This window comes from Oncorhynchus kisutch, linkage group LG3 (assembly GCF_002021735.2).
Source record: "Oncorhynchus kisutch isolate 150728-3 linkage group LG3, Okis_V2, whole genome shotgun sequence".
Classification (NCBI taxonomy): domain Eukaryota; kingdom Metazoa; phylum Chordata; class Actinopteri; order Salmoniformes; family Salmonidae; genus Oncorhynchus; species Oncorhynchus kisutch.
This window is the reverse complement of record NC_034176.2, coordinates 12,778,709-12,793,729: the sequence shown is the minus strand read 5'-3', so window position 1 is coordinate 12,793,729 and position 15,021 is coordinate 12,778,709. Positions and strand designations below refer to the sequence as shown.

Genomic DNA, 15,021 nt, shown 5'->3' with positions numbered 1-15,021 from the left:
CGTCATCGTTATTTAGGAACGTCGGTCAGCGACGCACGTTGCTTCAGTAGCTGGGGGCTATCAAAGCTGTGAGAGCAGCCATATTTCTGCCTATTCATGGCACATGGGTGTAAAGATGTGCTTTTTGCTCGTGGAGCTGCACAAGTAAGTTATCAATTATGTAGCTACTCAGTCTGTACATCGCTAGCTAAGTGCGTAGATTGGTTTGCTAGTTGTTTGCTGATTGGCTAGATACCAACTAGCTAACATTAGCTAGTTAATAGCTAGCTATTGGGTCTAAACCTGGCACCAGAGCAGTGTTGGATAACGTTACATCGAGTTAAACTTGTAATTTAACAACGTTTTGCAGTAGCTTGGTGGTAGTTTAATTAAATTCAAATCTTGGAACAGTAGTGTTTTCAGTAGTGTAATTACTTTTTTGATATGATAATGTTTCACACATTAGTTTAGATGTAGTGAACTACTTTTTCAAATTAACATTAGTTAGCTAAGTAAACACTTTTTTAAATGGGAGCTTTAGTGTAGCTTAAGTTCCCATTTTAAGTAATTGGCGTCTTGATACATCGTTCACCATGGAATGGAGTTTAGTCCGCTAGAATGTTGGTTAACAATATTTTCGGAGTATCCTCACAACACTGCATCAGTTTCAGTGAAGGGTTAGTTCTCATTGTTAGTGGTAACAAGGCAGTTTGCCAGCAGATATTCCAGCATCAGTCACTCAAGTCTGATGGACCAATTCCCAAAACGGTTTCAATTAGATATCTGGTTAGCAGGGATCTAGGAAAGTCACTGACATTAGATTAAAAATGATCAGCTGGCCATGTTGTATGACTAGATGCTAGTTAGATAACCAGCTGGCCAGGCTAACTATGACCCATTTATTATGTATGAATATAGAGCCGTGTGCCAGTGCATCACGACTGGCTAGATGGAATCTTGGGTAGCTGGCTGTAGCTGTCTTGCTAGTAGATAAATAGAAAGAATGTGCTATGTAAAATAGTCTCAGATGGTTGATTGCTCTTAAACTCATTTTCTTATTTTCCCAGAGTGACGATTCAGACATTTGGGATGACACTGCACTGATAAAGGCCTACGACAAAGCAGTTGCATCATTTAAGGTGCCATTACAGTGTTATAACGTTGTTTTCCACCTCATTGACAGTATTCTGCAAATAAAGCAAGTATTTTTTTCCCTCTTTGTTAGAATGGTTTTGATACTTAGGTTGAGAACCATGCATGTACAGCTACACTGTGTCGTTCTAGACATGTCTCCTAAAGCAGCAACTCAGAAAAGTGTCCTTGAAAATGTTCTATTGTCCCTCTGTCATGCTCACATTTTGATGTTTTAACTATTGATCCTGACTGTCAGACTGCCCTGAAAGGTGAGGAGGACACACAAAGCTCAGAGAGAGACAACCCTGGAAAGAAACGAAAAAACAACAGAAACAACCGCAGCAGAAAGAGAAGCAATGCTCCTCTGGATAAAGAGGTAGGTGGTACGTTATAAGAGATACAACAACCCATTAAAAAGGATCTGTTAACTGTTCCTTTAATCGGTCTAGTCTAACAGTTATACAACGTGTTGTGTTGCAGTGGCGAGTCGGAGACTCCTGCTGTGCCTACTGGTCTAAAGATGGAAATTTGTACGCTGCCACGATCTCATCCATAGATGAGCAGAGGGGCACCTGTATAGTTGTGTTCACACACTATGGGAACGAGGAGGAGCAGAACCTCCGAGACCTTCTGATAGAGAGCTCAGAGGTAGATGAGGAAGCCCCTAGTAAGGTACGTTTAGGCTGTTTGTGGGGATGATTGCTGCATTCACCATACTGTTTTACTGCACATGAACTAGATCAGGCTAGTGGACCACCATTTATGTATTCAGCCTCTTGAACACATCTGACTGGAAACATTTTTGTCAGTGTTCGTGTCTCTTTCTGTAATGCAGGTTAAAGAAGCAGAGTCTTCTACAGAAGAGAGCGACAGGTCGTCCACCCCACACCCTCACAGTCATGTGCCACGCTCTAAACCCAAATTCAAATCCCCCAAAGGACCTCCTATGTCGGGTCCAGGCTTCCCTGCCTTTCCCCCAGGTCCCCCTCCAATGCCTGGCTTCAGAATGGTAAGAAGATTCTAATTGTAGGTTGTCAGTCACTATTTGTACATGCATATTTTTTGTTTATGTGGTTGTCTTACCATGTAAATGTAAGAATACATTACTCCAAGGAACCCCTGTAAGTGATAATGGAATGAATCCTTTGACAATGGAGTGTGCTGCACATTGAAGTTGTTGTTCTGTCTACAGGGAGACTCAAGGCGACCTGGGGTCTCCAGGCCCGCCCCTCCAGGATGGCCTCCTATGATGCCCTGTGGGCCACCGGTATGATGGAGTGCAGAAATATTTTCTCTGGTGCAGAGCTGTGTTGCCGTGGTAATAGTCCACGGCATGAGTCACATTTATAACAAGAATTCAATCCCTGCTTCCACTTTTCCCACGGTTTCTCCACTTGCCTGTCTCCCACTCTGATCTTCCTTACTCTCTGAATAAAGAGTCAAACCCCCTCTCGACTGTTTAGTGTTGCTGATAGAGAACACACATGGAGCTTACTGAGCAGTGTTTTGTTAGGACATTTATCTCTGCAACGTTACGATAGATTCCCTCTGAATGCATTTTGTCTCTGTCAGATGATCCCTCCTCCTCCCCCCATGAGTCCAAACGGAGAGGATGATGAGGCTCTGGGCAGTATGCTGCTCGCCTGGTACATGAGTGGTTACCACACTGGATACTACCTGGTACAGTTACACCCCCTTCGCATACTGTAGATACGTTTATTACATCAAAGCAATTCCTATTTAATACACATTGTGGCTTCTATGTGTGTACATTAGGTTGCATTCACGTTCCGACAAAATCTGGGACGTGATCGGATCACGTGCCATGATTGCTCGGACATTAATTTTGAATTCAATACCAGGAGTAAACGGGTTCTTCAATGCAAAAGGAACTGTTTTAATGGTTTATTTGTCTCTTACAGGGTTTGAAACAAGGCCGCAAAGAAGCTGCGTCTGGAAGGAAGACTCGCCACAAGTGAGAAAGGGGACTTCTGTTCTTACCAGGTAAATAAACAATCATTTGCTGTGCTTAGTCCGGTACTAAACTGATTTACTACCTGCTAGGAATGAATTCCATTGAATTCTTCCTTGACTGACTTATATGAGCCTCAGATGTTTAGATGCTACAGAATAAATTCTTCCTCTATAATTGTTGCCATTTTTAACAAACCGTCAACTTACATCTTTAAAACAATTGTTCTCTGCTGTGTGTCCTAGGTGTGTGTCTCCATCCCAGATGAAGAGGACGGGAGTGTTGTCAATTAAATGTAACGTGTGACTGCATTCCTGTTTCAAAACTCCGAAACACTTTGGAGGCATGTTTTTGTATTCTTTGTAAATAAAACAAATCAAGGCTGTTTTAGCTCACATTTTAATGTTACCTTTAATCTGTTCCATACATGTGAATATTCAACTAGTTGAGGTCACAAATATATAAGGAAAACTAAGGTGGTTCTATTTACAAGGGTGTTGATAAGGTGCTTGCAAGATGCACCTTAGATATCGTAACAGTTCTTCCCCAGTAGATGGCAGGCTATTCCTGTACACACATTCAAGTACAGTGAAATGAGTTGATGGATGTTATAGTATTTGTTTAAAAGTTTCTACTTTCTACACCATATTCAATCATGTCAATTGATCAACTAAAGGTCAAATTATGAGCGTTTTGAAAGACATTTTCAATGGTGGCCAACATTTCATAAAATACCAAATGCATAATCTGTGATAATACACTCCTGTTATCTATCTCTGTGCAGCACAACTATTCTCTCGGCTCCCTGATGAGACCCTTCCGAAGCAAAGATGTATTCACTAGGAAGCAGACATGATGAAATGGGGAGGGACCTACCTGAATTTGCCCAATAAAAGCAGTTTCGTTGCAAAACTGTTTGAATAATGAATACGCCCCTGGTTTATCAATGCCAAAATAGTATTACCAAGACCTTGGGCTGGAGGGAAGCCAACTTAGCCCCTCTGCCCGTAGACATATACCACAAACCCTGAGGTGCCTTATTGGTATTATAAACTGGTTACCAACATAATTAGAGCAGTAAAAATAAGTTTTATCATACCCGTGGTATACGGTCTAATATACCACGGCTGTCACCCAATCAGCATTCAGGGCTCGAACCACCCAGTTTATAATTTTAATCTAACTGTACAGTGTGTCCTCTGCTGAGACTGAACACATACATATTTCTATTTTTCTGTATCCTCTTTAACCCTTGATACCCACAAGTCCTTTCACATCAATAAAGGGTCATTACTTATCTACAGTAGTTATATAAACTGGGTGGTTTGAGCCTGAATGCTGATTGGCTGACAGCTGTGGTATATCTGACCATATACCACAGGTTTGACAAAACATGTATTTCTACTGTTCTAATTACGTTGGTAACCAGTTTATAATACCAATAAGGCACCTCAGGGTTTGTGGTATATGGACAGTATACCACGGCTAAGTGCTGTGTCCAGCCACTCTGTATTGCGTTGTGCTTAAGAGCAGCCCTTAGTCGTGGTATATTGACCATATACCACACCCCCTTGGGCCTTCCTGCTTAAATATCCCCAAAGGACCTAATCCACAATCCAAAATATAAAGAAGGGCATGTACGACATACACGTGCAGTATATAGTATAAAAAAGCCATATGTAATTATAGTGAGCAGAGTGTGATACTGGGGGCCGTATGGGAGCACTGCCATACCAGTGGTTTCTGCTCACTCCCCTGTGGGTGTCTGTCTCTGTCTCTCCTCCTTCCTCTCCGGTGTGGGTGCATGCGTGAGAGAGACAGAGAAATGATTCTGTTTTTGCGATGACAGAGGACTATTTTACACTATGCCATCATGTCCCAGCTGTTCTCCAGGCATTGCTCTCGCAGCTATGAGATGGTCTCTTTGTATGTATTCTGTCACTGACATTTTGCACCCGTTGTGCCTCTGTTTGCCACTGTGTTTGACTCTCAGCAGTATTTGCTGTTTATGTTGTTTGTAGTGTTTATGCGGGTGCAATGCATGTACAGTATGTGATAGAGAGAGAGGAGGAGGCAGTTGCTAAGAGAATTTCCTATTTGGCCCATCAGAGAACAGAGGAATCACAAAGTCAGACAATCTGGGGTGGAGCAATGATGACATAGCGGGGAATCTCAGAGCTAGGGTTGGACCATGCCTTGCCTCCAAGTTCTAGGTCCAGTCATAGGCAGAGGCCGTCCCCAAGGGGTCTGCCCCAGCAAGGAGTTCAAAGAGGGTCAGCCCCAGCAAGGAGTTCAAAGAGGGTCAGCCCCAGAAGGGAGTTCAAAGATGGTCAGCCCCAGAAAGGAGTTCAAAGAGGGTCAGGCCCAGAAGGGAGTTCAAAGAGGGTCAGCCCCAGAAAGGAGTTCAAAGAGGGTCAGCCCCAGAAAGGAGTTCAAAGAGGGTCAGCCCCAGAAAGGAGTTCAAAGAGGGTCAGGCCCAGAAGGGAGTTCAAAGAAGGTCAGCCCCAGAAAGGAGTTCAAAGAGGGTCAGCCCCAGAAGGGAGTTCAAAGAGGGTCAGCCCCAGAAAGGAGTTCAAAGAGGGTCAGGCCCAGAAGGGAGTTCAAAGAGGGTCAGCCCCAGAAAGGAGTTCCTGCTTGGGAGTTTAAAAAAAGAGGGTCAGCCCCAGCTTGGGAGTTTAAAGAGGGTCAGCCCCAGCTTGGGAACGCATCGGCCCCTCTATGATTTTCTCTCCCTCCCGACCACAGAGGCATGTGACATGTAAACATAATTTGTTTCACATAGACACTCTGAAATGGATATATCCAAGTGAAGCCACAGTTAAGCCATGGTATGGTGCACATGTGTTCCAATGCCTATGGCTATTAGCTAAACCTCTATTCCAAACAAGCTGCTCTGAAATGAGAGACTGGATGGTAAGAGTTACACCAACTCCATGACACACCATATTCATCCTCATTAGAAGACACAGACACTCATGCAAAATCTAGACAATTTATGACACAGAGGGGGAGACAATCTTGTGTCGTGCAAAAACTAGACACAAAGTTATGGAACATTTTGTTGTGCGGCGAACATGCCTCTCCTTCATTTAGTTTACCCAGCATAAAATATTTGGACAAAAAACAGACCTATATAATATGTGACAAAAGACAAATGATCCTTCTAAAGTGACAAATACAGCATGTGTTTAACATAGGCCTAATTTATCTTCTGTAAGTGGCAGGCAGACAGACAAACAAGTCTTCGGTTAACAAGGCTCTTTACAGTTAAGACAATCCGTTTGCCGATTTAACCGAGAGAAGACGCTTAACCATGTGGCATCATAAAGGCATCAGATGTATAACACATTTACAGTATGAAATATTGTGCTTGTGTATTGTATTTTGTATTTATTATGGATCCCTATTAGTTCCTGCCAAGGCAGCAGCTACTCTTCCTGAAGTTTATTATGGATCCCCATTAGATCCTGCCAAGGCAGCAGTTACTCTTCCTGGAGTTTATTATGGATCCCCATTAGATCCTGCCAAGGCAGCAGTTACTCTTCCTGGAGTTTATTATGGATCCCCATTAGATCCTGCCAAGGCAGCAGATACTCTTCCTGGAGTTTATTATGGACCCCATTAGATCCTGCCAAGGCAACAGCTACTCTTCCTGGAGTTTATTATGGATCCCCATTAGATCCTGCCAAGGCAGCAGCTACTCTTCCTGGGGTTTATTATGGATCCCCCATTAGTTCCTGCCAAGGCAGCAGCTACTCTTCCTGGAGTTTATTATGGATCCCCATTAGTTCCTGCCAAGGCAACAACTACTCTTCCTGGTGTTTATTATGGATCCCCATGAGTTCCTGCCAAGGCAGGCAGCAGCTACTCTTCCTGGAGTTTATTATGGAATCCCAATTAGATCCTGCCAAGGCAGCAGCTACTCTTCCTGGAGTTTATTATGGATCACCATGAGTTCCTGCCAAGGCAGCAGCTACTCTTCCTGTAGTTTATTATGGATCCCCATTAGTTCCTGCCAAGGCAGCAGCTACTCTTCCTGGAGTTTATTATGGATCCCCATTAGTTCCTGCCAAGGCAGCAGCTACTCTTCCTGGAGTTTATTATGGATCCCCATTAGTTCCTGCCAAGGCAGCAGCTACTCTTCCTGGAGTCCGGCAAAGTTAAGGCAGTTATACCATTTTTAAACATTACAATATATTCATTACAGAATTCACAACACACTAAGTGTGTGCCCTCAGAACCCTACTCCACTACCACATATCTACAATGAAAAATCAATGTGCACGTGTGTATAGTGCATGTTATCATAAACCACAGTGGCGGTTCTAGCTTGTAAGACTCATAAATATAAAAAAGAAGTAACAAAGACAAATAGAAAACAAATGATGTTGATTTTCCGCTCGACCATCAATGCATTACCCATCCCCCAACACTGTCAACCAAGAGTCAAGACTAAACCAGTTCACCTTGATGGTTTGTATTATTCTTAATTTCACACAAACCAGAAAAGAATGCAGCAATATGTCTGTGAAACTATATATTAACAGTATTCTGAATGAATTGTGGTTTATTTGGTTGCATTTCGTAGTGTGACTGATTTTACTAATTGCATTAGTACTATACAAAGTTAGAGGTGCGCTATTTGATAGATTCCCCCACTCCCACAGACTCGGGCTTCCTGTGGGGAGACCTGAGGTCAACCTACCCCCCCCCCCCCCATCTCGTACTTCTGAGTGGGAGACCTTCCCAGGCAGTAACCTGCCAAGCTCACAAACTAGAATCAGGGCGCCCACTCCAACAAGGTTAATTGACCCACAGTCCCACACGGTGACATGATATCATTGATGTGACGTGCAAATGAGCGATCACCATTCCAAACATGTTGGTGCGGACGCACCGTGCCGCCCCTGGCAAGATGCCAGGGGATTGTGAGTAGACCTCTGGTGGCATGTCTTGTGGGGTATGCATGGGTGTCTGAGCTGTGTGCCAGTATTTTAAACAGACAGCTCGGTACATTCAGCTTGTCAACACCTCTTACATAAACAAGTAGTAATGAAGTCAATATCTCTTCCACATTGAGCCATGAGAGATTGACACGCATGTCATTAATGTTAGCTCTCTGTGTACTTTTAAGGGTCAGCTGTGCTGCCCTGTTCTGAACCAACTGCAATTTTCCCAAGTCCCTCTTTGTGGCACCTGACCACACTACTGAACAGTTGTCTAGATGCGACAAAACCAGGGCCTGTAGGACCTGCCTTGTTGATAGCGTTGTGAGGATGGCCCTTTAGGCATATGGCGTGCCTAGTTCTGAGGGCTGGTCAGGAGACGGAAGGCAGTTTGTGTCCGAGAGGGCAGCCAGGTCTAACATTTACAGCTTTGGCAAGACTAAACTGCCCCTCCCCCTTTCAAATGAAAATTGAGGCACACAGTCACCTTCACATTCTATTAGACAGTAGAAACTTTAAACCCTCATGGCTGAAAACTAAATTTAGTCAAATGAACTGATTCTCTGGATTGAGACCATTAGAAGAATGAGTAGCTAATACCAGCGATAAGTCTTCAGCGAGACCTATCCGAGACAGACAACCTTTGACCTTTCAGATTCCAATCTCAGCAGGCCTAGTAGTCCATATGACTCAGTGCAGGGAGGGTTTCTGATACACATTCCTTGATCTTTATGAGCCATTACAGGTGGTCATAAATTAAACATAGCGCCTTGCCCACCAGCCATTACAGGTGGCCTCTCAACCATGGAACCCAGGCTGGTGCCCCTACGGACATGATCTCTGTCACCCATACCTACCTTACCCACACAGGCAACAACCATCAGCATCACTCCAATAGAACTGATTGCGGTGAGGGGGAAGGGAGTGATGGGAGAGGTAGGCTCCATTAGTTTAGGTATAAAACTTTATATGTCATATTCACTCTCTTCAAGAGCCGTCCATTATCTTTTTCAATTATAGTTGATACCCAAAACACACATCCTGCATCCTCATGCTTTCCTGTCTGTCTGTATATGATATGAGCAGCACAGTAGAGTCCAGGGCTCTCCAACCCTGTTCCTGGAGAGCTACAGTCCTGTAGGTTTTCCCTCCAACCCTGGTCCTAGAGAGCTACCGTCCTGTAGGTTTTCACTCCAACCCTGTTCCTGGAGATCTACGGTCCTGTAGGTTTTTGCTCCAACCCTGTTCCTGGAGAGCTACCGTCCTGTAGGTTTTCACTCCAATCCTGTTCCTGGAGAGCTACCGTCTTGTAGGTTTTCACTCCAATCCTGTTCCTGGAGAGCTACCCTCCTGTAGGTTTTTGATCCAACCCTGCGTAGACACATCTATCCAGACAGAAACCTATTTGCCCTATCTGGTCCATGACACCTACCTGAATGTACACCCCCTCATCCTACTTGTCCTCTCTTTTGCCTATGAATAATCTGTTACCAGAATCAGTAGCAGCACCAACAGTAGACTGATGTCATTTTTCTACAGTAGCTAGGCTGTACAGTCAGTAGGGAGGCAGGTTGTCCCCATTCACTGCCCTAGCAATGCCTAGTGGAGGTGATCTACTTTGTAACTCAACCAGAAGAAACAGGCCTCTGTCATTTCTCGGGTGTTTGTTCAGTTGCAGTCCCTCCCTCCCTCCAACCGTACCGTGCCCGGCTCTACACAATCATAGCCTACCAACCAACCAACCAGCAGCAATACAAAGCCAAATCACTGCCTACACACAGCGCTAAGCGAGACACCGCCCGTAGAGGTCTGAACTGGGATAGTGGAAAAGTTACGTCGCGCACCACAGCGGAGTCACACAATAGTGGGCACACCAGGGAATTTATAACAGTCTTGGAAAGATGCTGGAACGGAAGGAGTCTGTAAACGTTAATCTATGAATAGTTTGTTCTTTGCGGTTGAGAAATAATTGTAAGACTGAGTTGACATAATTGTGTCCTTTCGATAAATGTTGCAGTAGCTGCGCACCTGGATGAGCTACATTGAAAAGGACCTTCACACTAGCGCTCTACCAATACGACGTTTCAAACAACAAGGTCATTTTGATTAGCACCAGAAGTTTGCAATGTTTTGCCGAAATCAAACAACAAGAGCCACGATTGCCCGGGGTTCAGCCCTTGAAATGGAGATACGGCGAGGAAAATTCAGACGAAGTGTTTTGTTGGACACTTTACAGGTAATTGAGGTTCTTCTTTATTGCCACCACGATGTCCTTCTCAGTATGTGGTTTTCGAGGACAAGCGTATGGGATTTTGTTTACTTTCACTGGTCGTTCCGCCATGCATCAAAGCGCAATGATTTCGCCCAGTGGCGTAGCGCAGTGTCGCGGTGCCCCGCAATCATTTGTTCTTCCATGGGGCACTGAAAAAAATGTGGAGTATTATAGCTAATCTCAGGCTTTTACACATTTTGTCATGAGCCTAAGATAAAATGGTGCTGTTTTAGAGCTCAGGGATTCTTTAAAAATGGGACAATCTCAAATTTGTTCCCACAAATATAAATGTTGTCCTAATATTAACAACATTTTAAATATATGTATGTATGTATGTATATGTATGTATGTATGTATGTATGTATGTATGTATGTATGTAGCGCTATAGTCCAGCATGCGGTCCATATTTATTTATTTATTTATTTATTTTACCTTTATTTAACCAGGTAGGCAAGTTGAGAACAAGTTCTCATTTACAATTGCGACCTGGCCAAGATATATCTTTAGATCTAAGGTTTGTATCATTCACAGCTGAAGTTCCCAAACAATTGTAAATCTAGCGTATAGAAACTTTTTCAAATTATCACTTTTGTGAGTCAATTGAAAGTCAATATATATACAAAATATTTAAATAAATAAAAATAGTTCTTAACAGGGCGTGTTTTTTTTTACCCTCGCAGGTAAAAACTTTTGTGATAATTTGAAAAAGTTTCTATACGCTAGATTTACAATTGTTTGGGAACTTCAGTTGTGAATGATACAAACCTTAAAAATCTAAAGATATATGGACCGCATGCTGGACTATAGGCTACTGATGATTTGAGAAAGACCTGTCATCCGGAGGCCGCACGCTTTCCTGCTGGTCCGTTTTTCAATGATGCCGGGTAGTTGGTTTTATAGTGGAGCTGTGCTTAATATGAGCAGCAGAGAAATAAATATAAGATAACTTATTTCACTCCGGGCATCAACCACTGTTTGAGGAGCATGATCTCACTAAGGGACAGGTAATATTCTGCCCAAACTCTGTATGCCATGGGCTCTCCAACCCTTTTCCTGCAGCTACCATGTGCATCACTTGGGGAAACCAAGTGAAATATGTTCGGGAACTTCGGTAGTAACATGTTTTTTCAACCAAAAGATATTTCACTAAACTGCTGACAGCCCCTGTAAAAATGAATAAAGAAGAGAGGAGGAGATGGAAACGCACGGATATTCTGTGTTGCTAAAAGTCATGTGTCACCCAATTCATTATGAGCATGTAAAAACATGCCCTATTTCTAGGTTATTCAAACTCAAATACAAATGAAATATAATTGTAGGCTAACTCTGTAAGCCGCCCTGCACAACCAATAAACCAACAGCATTGCCTAGGGATATACTTTCTCTCCCAGGCAAATTGTGGAGCATAGCATCAGGTGGGGGCTTGGGCTCATAAGCCTATGCATAAGCTCTAATATGCATACAGGGTTTTGAATGAATCATCACCTTGTTGTGTTAGACTTTGAAACAACATCCACAACAACCTTATTTTACACTCAGTTTCAACCTGCTGTTGAACTTCTTTCTTCAAATTGATCATCACAGTGAGGTGAGTTTTAAAAGCATGATGTTGTTTTGATAAGTGTTTGATGTCATTTCCTATTGCATTTGCGTTGAAGTCAGTGGTTAGAGGGACAATAGATCCCCGAGTACCAGGCCATTAGCGATCTGATGATCTTTAGCAAGTTTGGTAGAACCAACGCATGTCCAGAGTGCATAAAAGTAGATTACTGTGACTCAGCGGTCATGTCGAATTTTACTGTGGTCATGACACATGACTGGCGGTAATATGGTCACTGCATTCCTGTAACGCTTTGAGAGGATCTCATGTTAAATACTGTTGAAGTAATATGGCTACAGGTTCACCTGCCTCACCTAAAGCCCATTCTTGTGAGAAGTTGCTATAGACCACCAATTGCTAACAGTCAGTATCTGGATAATATGTGTGAAATGCTTGATAATGTATGTGATATCAACAGAGAGATGTGTTTTTCTGGGTGACCTAAATATTGACTGGCTTTCATCAAGCTGTCTCAAGAAAAAGCTTCAAACTGTAACAAGTGCCTGCAACCTTATTCAGGTTATAAATCAACCTACCCTGTTAGTTACAACCAGCACAGGAATGAAATCATCCGCATGTATTGATCACATCTTTACTAATGCTGCTGAATTCTGCTCTAAAGCAGCATCCACATCCATTGGATGTAGTGATCACAATATAGTAGCCATATCTAGGAAAACCAAAGTTCCAAATGCTGGGCCTAATACAATGTATAAGAGGTCATACAATACTCTTTGTAGTGTACATATGTTAAAGATGTAAAGAATAGTTGCTGGTCTGTGGTGTGTAACCAAAAATCAAATCAAATCAAATTTTATTTGTCACATACACATGGTTAGTAGATGTTAATGCGAGTGTAGCGAAATGCTTGTGCTTCTAGTTCCGACAATGCAGTAATAACCAACAAGTAATCTAGCTAACAATTCCAAAACTACTACCTTATAGACACAAGTGTAAGGGGATAAAGAATATGTACATAAAGATATATGAATGAGTGATGGTACAGAGCGGCATAGGCAAGATACTGTAGGTGGTATCGAGTACAGTATATACATATGAGATGAGTATGTAAACAAAGTGGCATAGTTAAAGTGGCTAGTGATACATGTATTACATAAAGATGCAGTAGATGATATAGAGTACAGTATATACGTATACATATGAGATGAATAATGTAGGGTATGTAAACATTATATTAGGTAGCATTGTTTAAAGTGGCTAGTGATATATTTTACATCATTTCCCATCAATTCCCATTATTAAAGTGGCTGGAGTTGAGTCAGTGTGTTGGCAGCAGCCACTCAATGTTAGTGGTGGCTGTTTAACAGTCTGATGGCCTTGAGATAGAAGCTGTTTTTCAGTCTCTTGGTCCCAGCTTTGATGCACCTGTACTGACCTCGCCTTCTGGATGATAGCGGGGTAAACAGGCAGTGGCTCGGGTGGTTGTTGTCCTTGATGATCTTTATGGCCTTCCTGTGACATCGGGTGGTGTAGGTGTCCTGGAGGGCAGGTAGTTTGCCCCCGGTGATGCGTTATGCAGACCTCACTACCCTCTGGTGAGCCTTACGGTTGTGGGCGGAGCAGTTGCCGTACCAGGCGGTGATACAGCCCGCCAGGATGCTCTCGATTGTGCATCTGTAGAAGTTTGTGAGTGCTTTTGGTGACAAGCCAAATTTCTTCAGCTTCCTGAGGTTGAAGAGGCACTGCTGCGCCTTCTTCACGATGCTGTCTGTGTGGGTGGACCAATTCAGTTTGTCCGTGATGTGTACGCCGAGGAACTTAAAACTTACTACCCTCTCCACTACTGTTCCATCAATGTGGATAGGGGGGTGTTCCCTCTGCTGTTTCCTGAAGTCCACAATCATCTCCTTAGTTTTGTTGACGTTGAGTGTGAGGTTATTTTCCTGACACCACACTCTGAGGGCCCTCACCTCCTCCCTGTAGGCCATCTCGTTGTTGTTGGTAATCAAGCCTACCACTGTTGTGTCGTCCGCAAACTTGATGATTGAGTTGGAGGCGTGCGTGGCCACGCAGTCGTGGGTGAACAGGGAGTACAGGAGAGGGCTCAGAACGCACCCTTGTGGGGCCCCAGTGTTGAGGATCAGCGGGATGGAGATGTTGTTGCCTACCCTCACCACCTGGGGGCGGCCCGTCAGGAAGTCCAGTACCCAGTTGCACATGGCGGGGTCGAGACCCAGGGTCTCGAGCTTGATGACGAGCTTGGAGGGTACTATGGTGTTAAATGCCGAGCTGTAGTCGATGAACAGCATTCTCACATAGGTATTCCTCTTGTCCAGATGGGTTAGGGCAGTGTGCAGTGTGGTTGAGATTGCATCGTCTGTGGACCTATTTGGGCGGTAAGCAAATTGGAGTGGGTCTAGGGTGTCAGGTAGGGTGGAGGTGATATGGTCCTTGACTAGTCTCTCAAAGCACTTCATGATGACGGAAGTGAGTGCTACGGGGCGGTAGTCGTTTAGCTCAGTTACCAAAGCTTTCTTGGGAACAGGAACAATGGTGGCCCTCTTGAAGCATGTGGGAACAACAGACTGGGATAGGGATTGATTGAATATGTCCGTAAACACACCAGCCAGCTGGTCTGAGCATGCTCTGAGGGCGCGGCTGGGGATGCCGTCTGGGCCTGCAGCCTTGCGAGGGTTAACACTAGACGCTGCACTTGACGCAGTTTTGAAATTGCTTATTCCAGTACTAATAAGCGTGCCCCCATTAAGAAAATTACTGTTAAAACGGTTAAATCCCTGTGGATTGATGAGAATTTGGAATGGCAAATTACTTGAGAAATCGTGATTTAAACTGAATGAAAAGAAGAAACCACAATATGAAACAAAGATAAATGACATAGAATGATAGCAAAAAGTTTGTATGCATTGATATGTAGTCTACTTGTGCCTTTAAAAAAATGTAGTTCTATTCTTGTCTATTGATGTTCTGTATTGTGTTTTGTGTGGATCCCAGGAAGAGTAGCTGCTGAGTTTGCTAATGGGGACCCTAATAAAATACAAAATGACTACATGGAACGCTATTCAACATCAGGTAACTAATGCAAGCAGTAGAATCTGATTTAAAAAAGAAACAGATAAAAATACACCTTATGGAACA

The 15,021-nt window shown here is 43.4% G+C and overlaps 2 protein-coding genes across 9 annotated transcripts in view; both read left to right on the top strand.

The window, feature by feature from the left end:
* The first annotated feature begins 11 nt into the window (after positions 1-11).
* smn1 (survival of motor neuron 1, telomeric) lies at positions 12-3,983 on the top strand. Of its 3 annotated transcripts, XR_002252850.2 has the most exons (10): positions 12-144; positions 1,047-1,118; positions 1,370-1,489; positions 1,594-1,785; positions 1,949-2,122; positions 2,306-2,380; positions 2,686-2,793; positions 3,036-3,117; positions 3,331-3,380; positions 3,870-3,983. XR_002252850.2 is itself a non-coding variant. In XM_020468121.2 (9 exons), exons 1-8 carry the CDS (start codon positions 97-99, stop codon positions 3,090-3,092), a joined length of 846 nt encoding a protein of 281 aa, XP_020323710.1. In that variant the 5' UTR covers positions 12-96; the 3' UTR covers positions 3,093-3,117; positions 3,331-3,482. The 3 variants fall into 3 exon arrangements, 1 of the variants encoding a protein (XP_020323710.1); XM_020468121.2 differs by lacking the exon at positions 3,870-3,983 and having other exon boundaries at positions 3,331-3,482; XR_004208000.1 differs by lacking the exon at positions 3,870-3,983 and having other exon boundaries at positions 18-144; positions 1,923-2,122; positions 3,331-3,482.
* A 5,836-nt stretch (positions 3,984-9,819) lies between these two features.
* The window catches only part of rtkna (rhotekin a), a 109,177-nt gene continuing 103,975 nt past the window's right edge, over positions 9,820-15,021 (top strand). For 2 of the 6 annotated variants that reach the window (XM_020467898.2, XM_031817560.1), the window contains exon 1: positions 9,822-10,267. In XM_020467898.2, the coding sequence (XP_020323487.1) occupies positions 10,157-10,267 (111 nt within the window). In that variant the 5' untranslated portion in view covers positions 9,822-10,156. Of the gene's footprint in view, positions 10,268-15,021 lie in introns of all 6 variants that reach the window. The other 4 variants (XM_031817562.1, XM_020467885.2, XM_031817564.1 and 1 more) reach the window with 3 other exon arrangements.

What these genes read in the sequence shown, in the direction of transcription:
- smn1 (XM_020468121.2), top strand. Translation starts at nt 97, where the DNA reads ATGGCACATGGGTGTAAAGATGTGCTTTTTGCTCGTGGAGCTGCACAA. An exon ending in ATGAGGAAGCCCCTAGTAAG is followed by an intron (nt 1,786 to 1,948) that starts GTACGTTTAGGC and finishes TCTGTAATGCAG; the next exon opens with GTTAAAGAAGCAGAGTCTTC. An exon ending in TGATGCCCTGTGGGCCACCG is followed by an intron (nt 2,381 to 2,685) that starts GTATGATGGAGT and finishes TGTCTCTGTCAG; the next exon opens with ATGATCCCTCCTCCTCCCCC.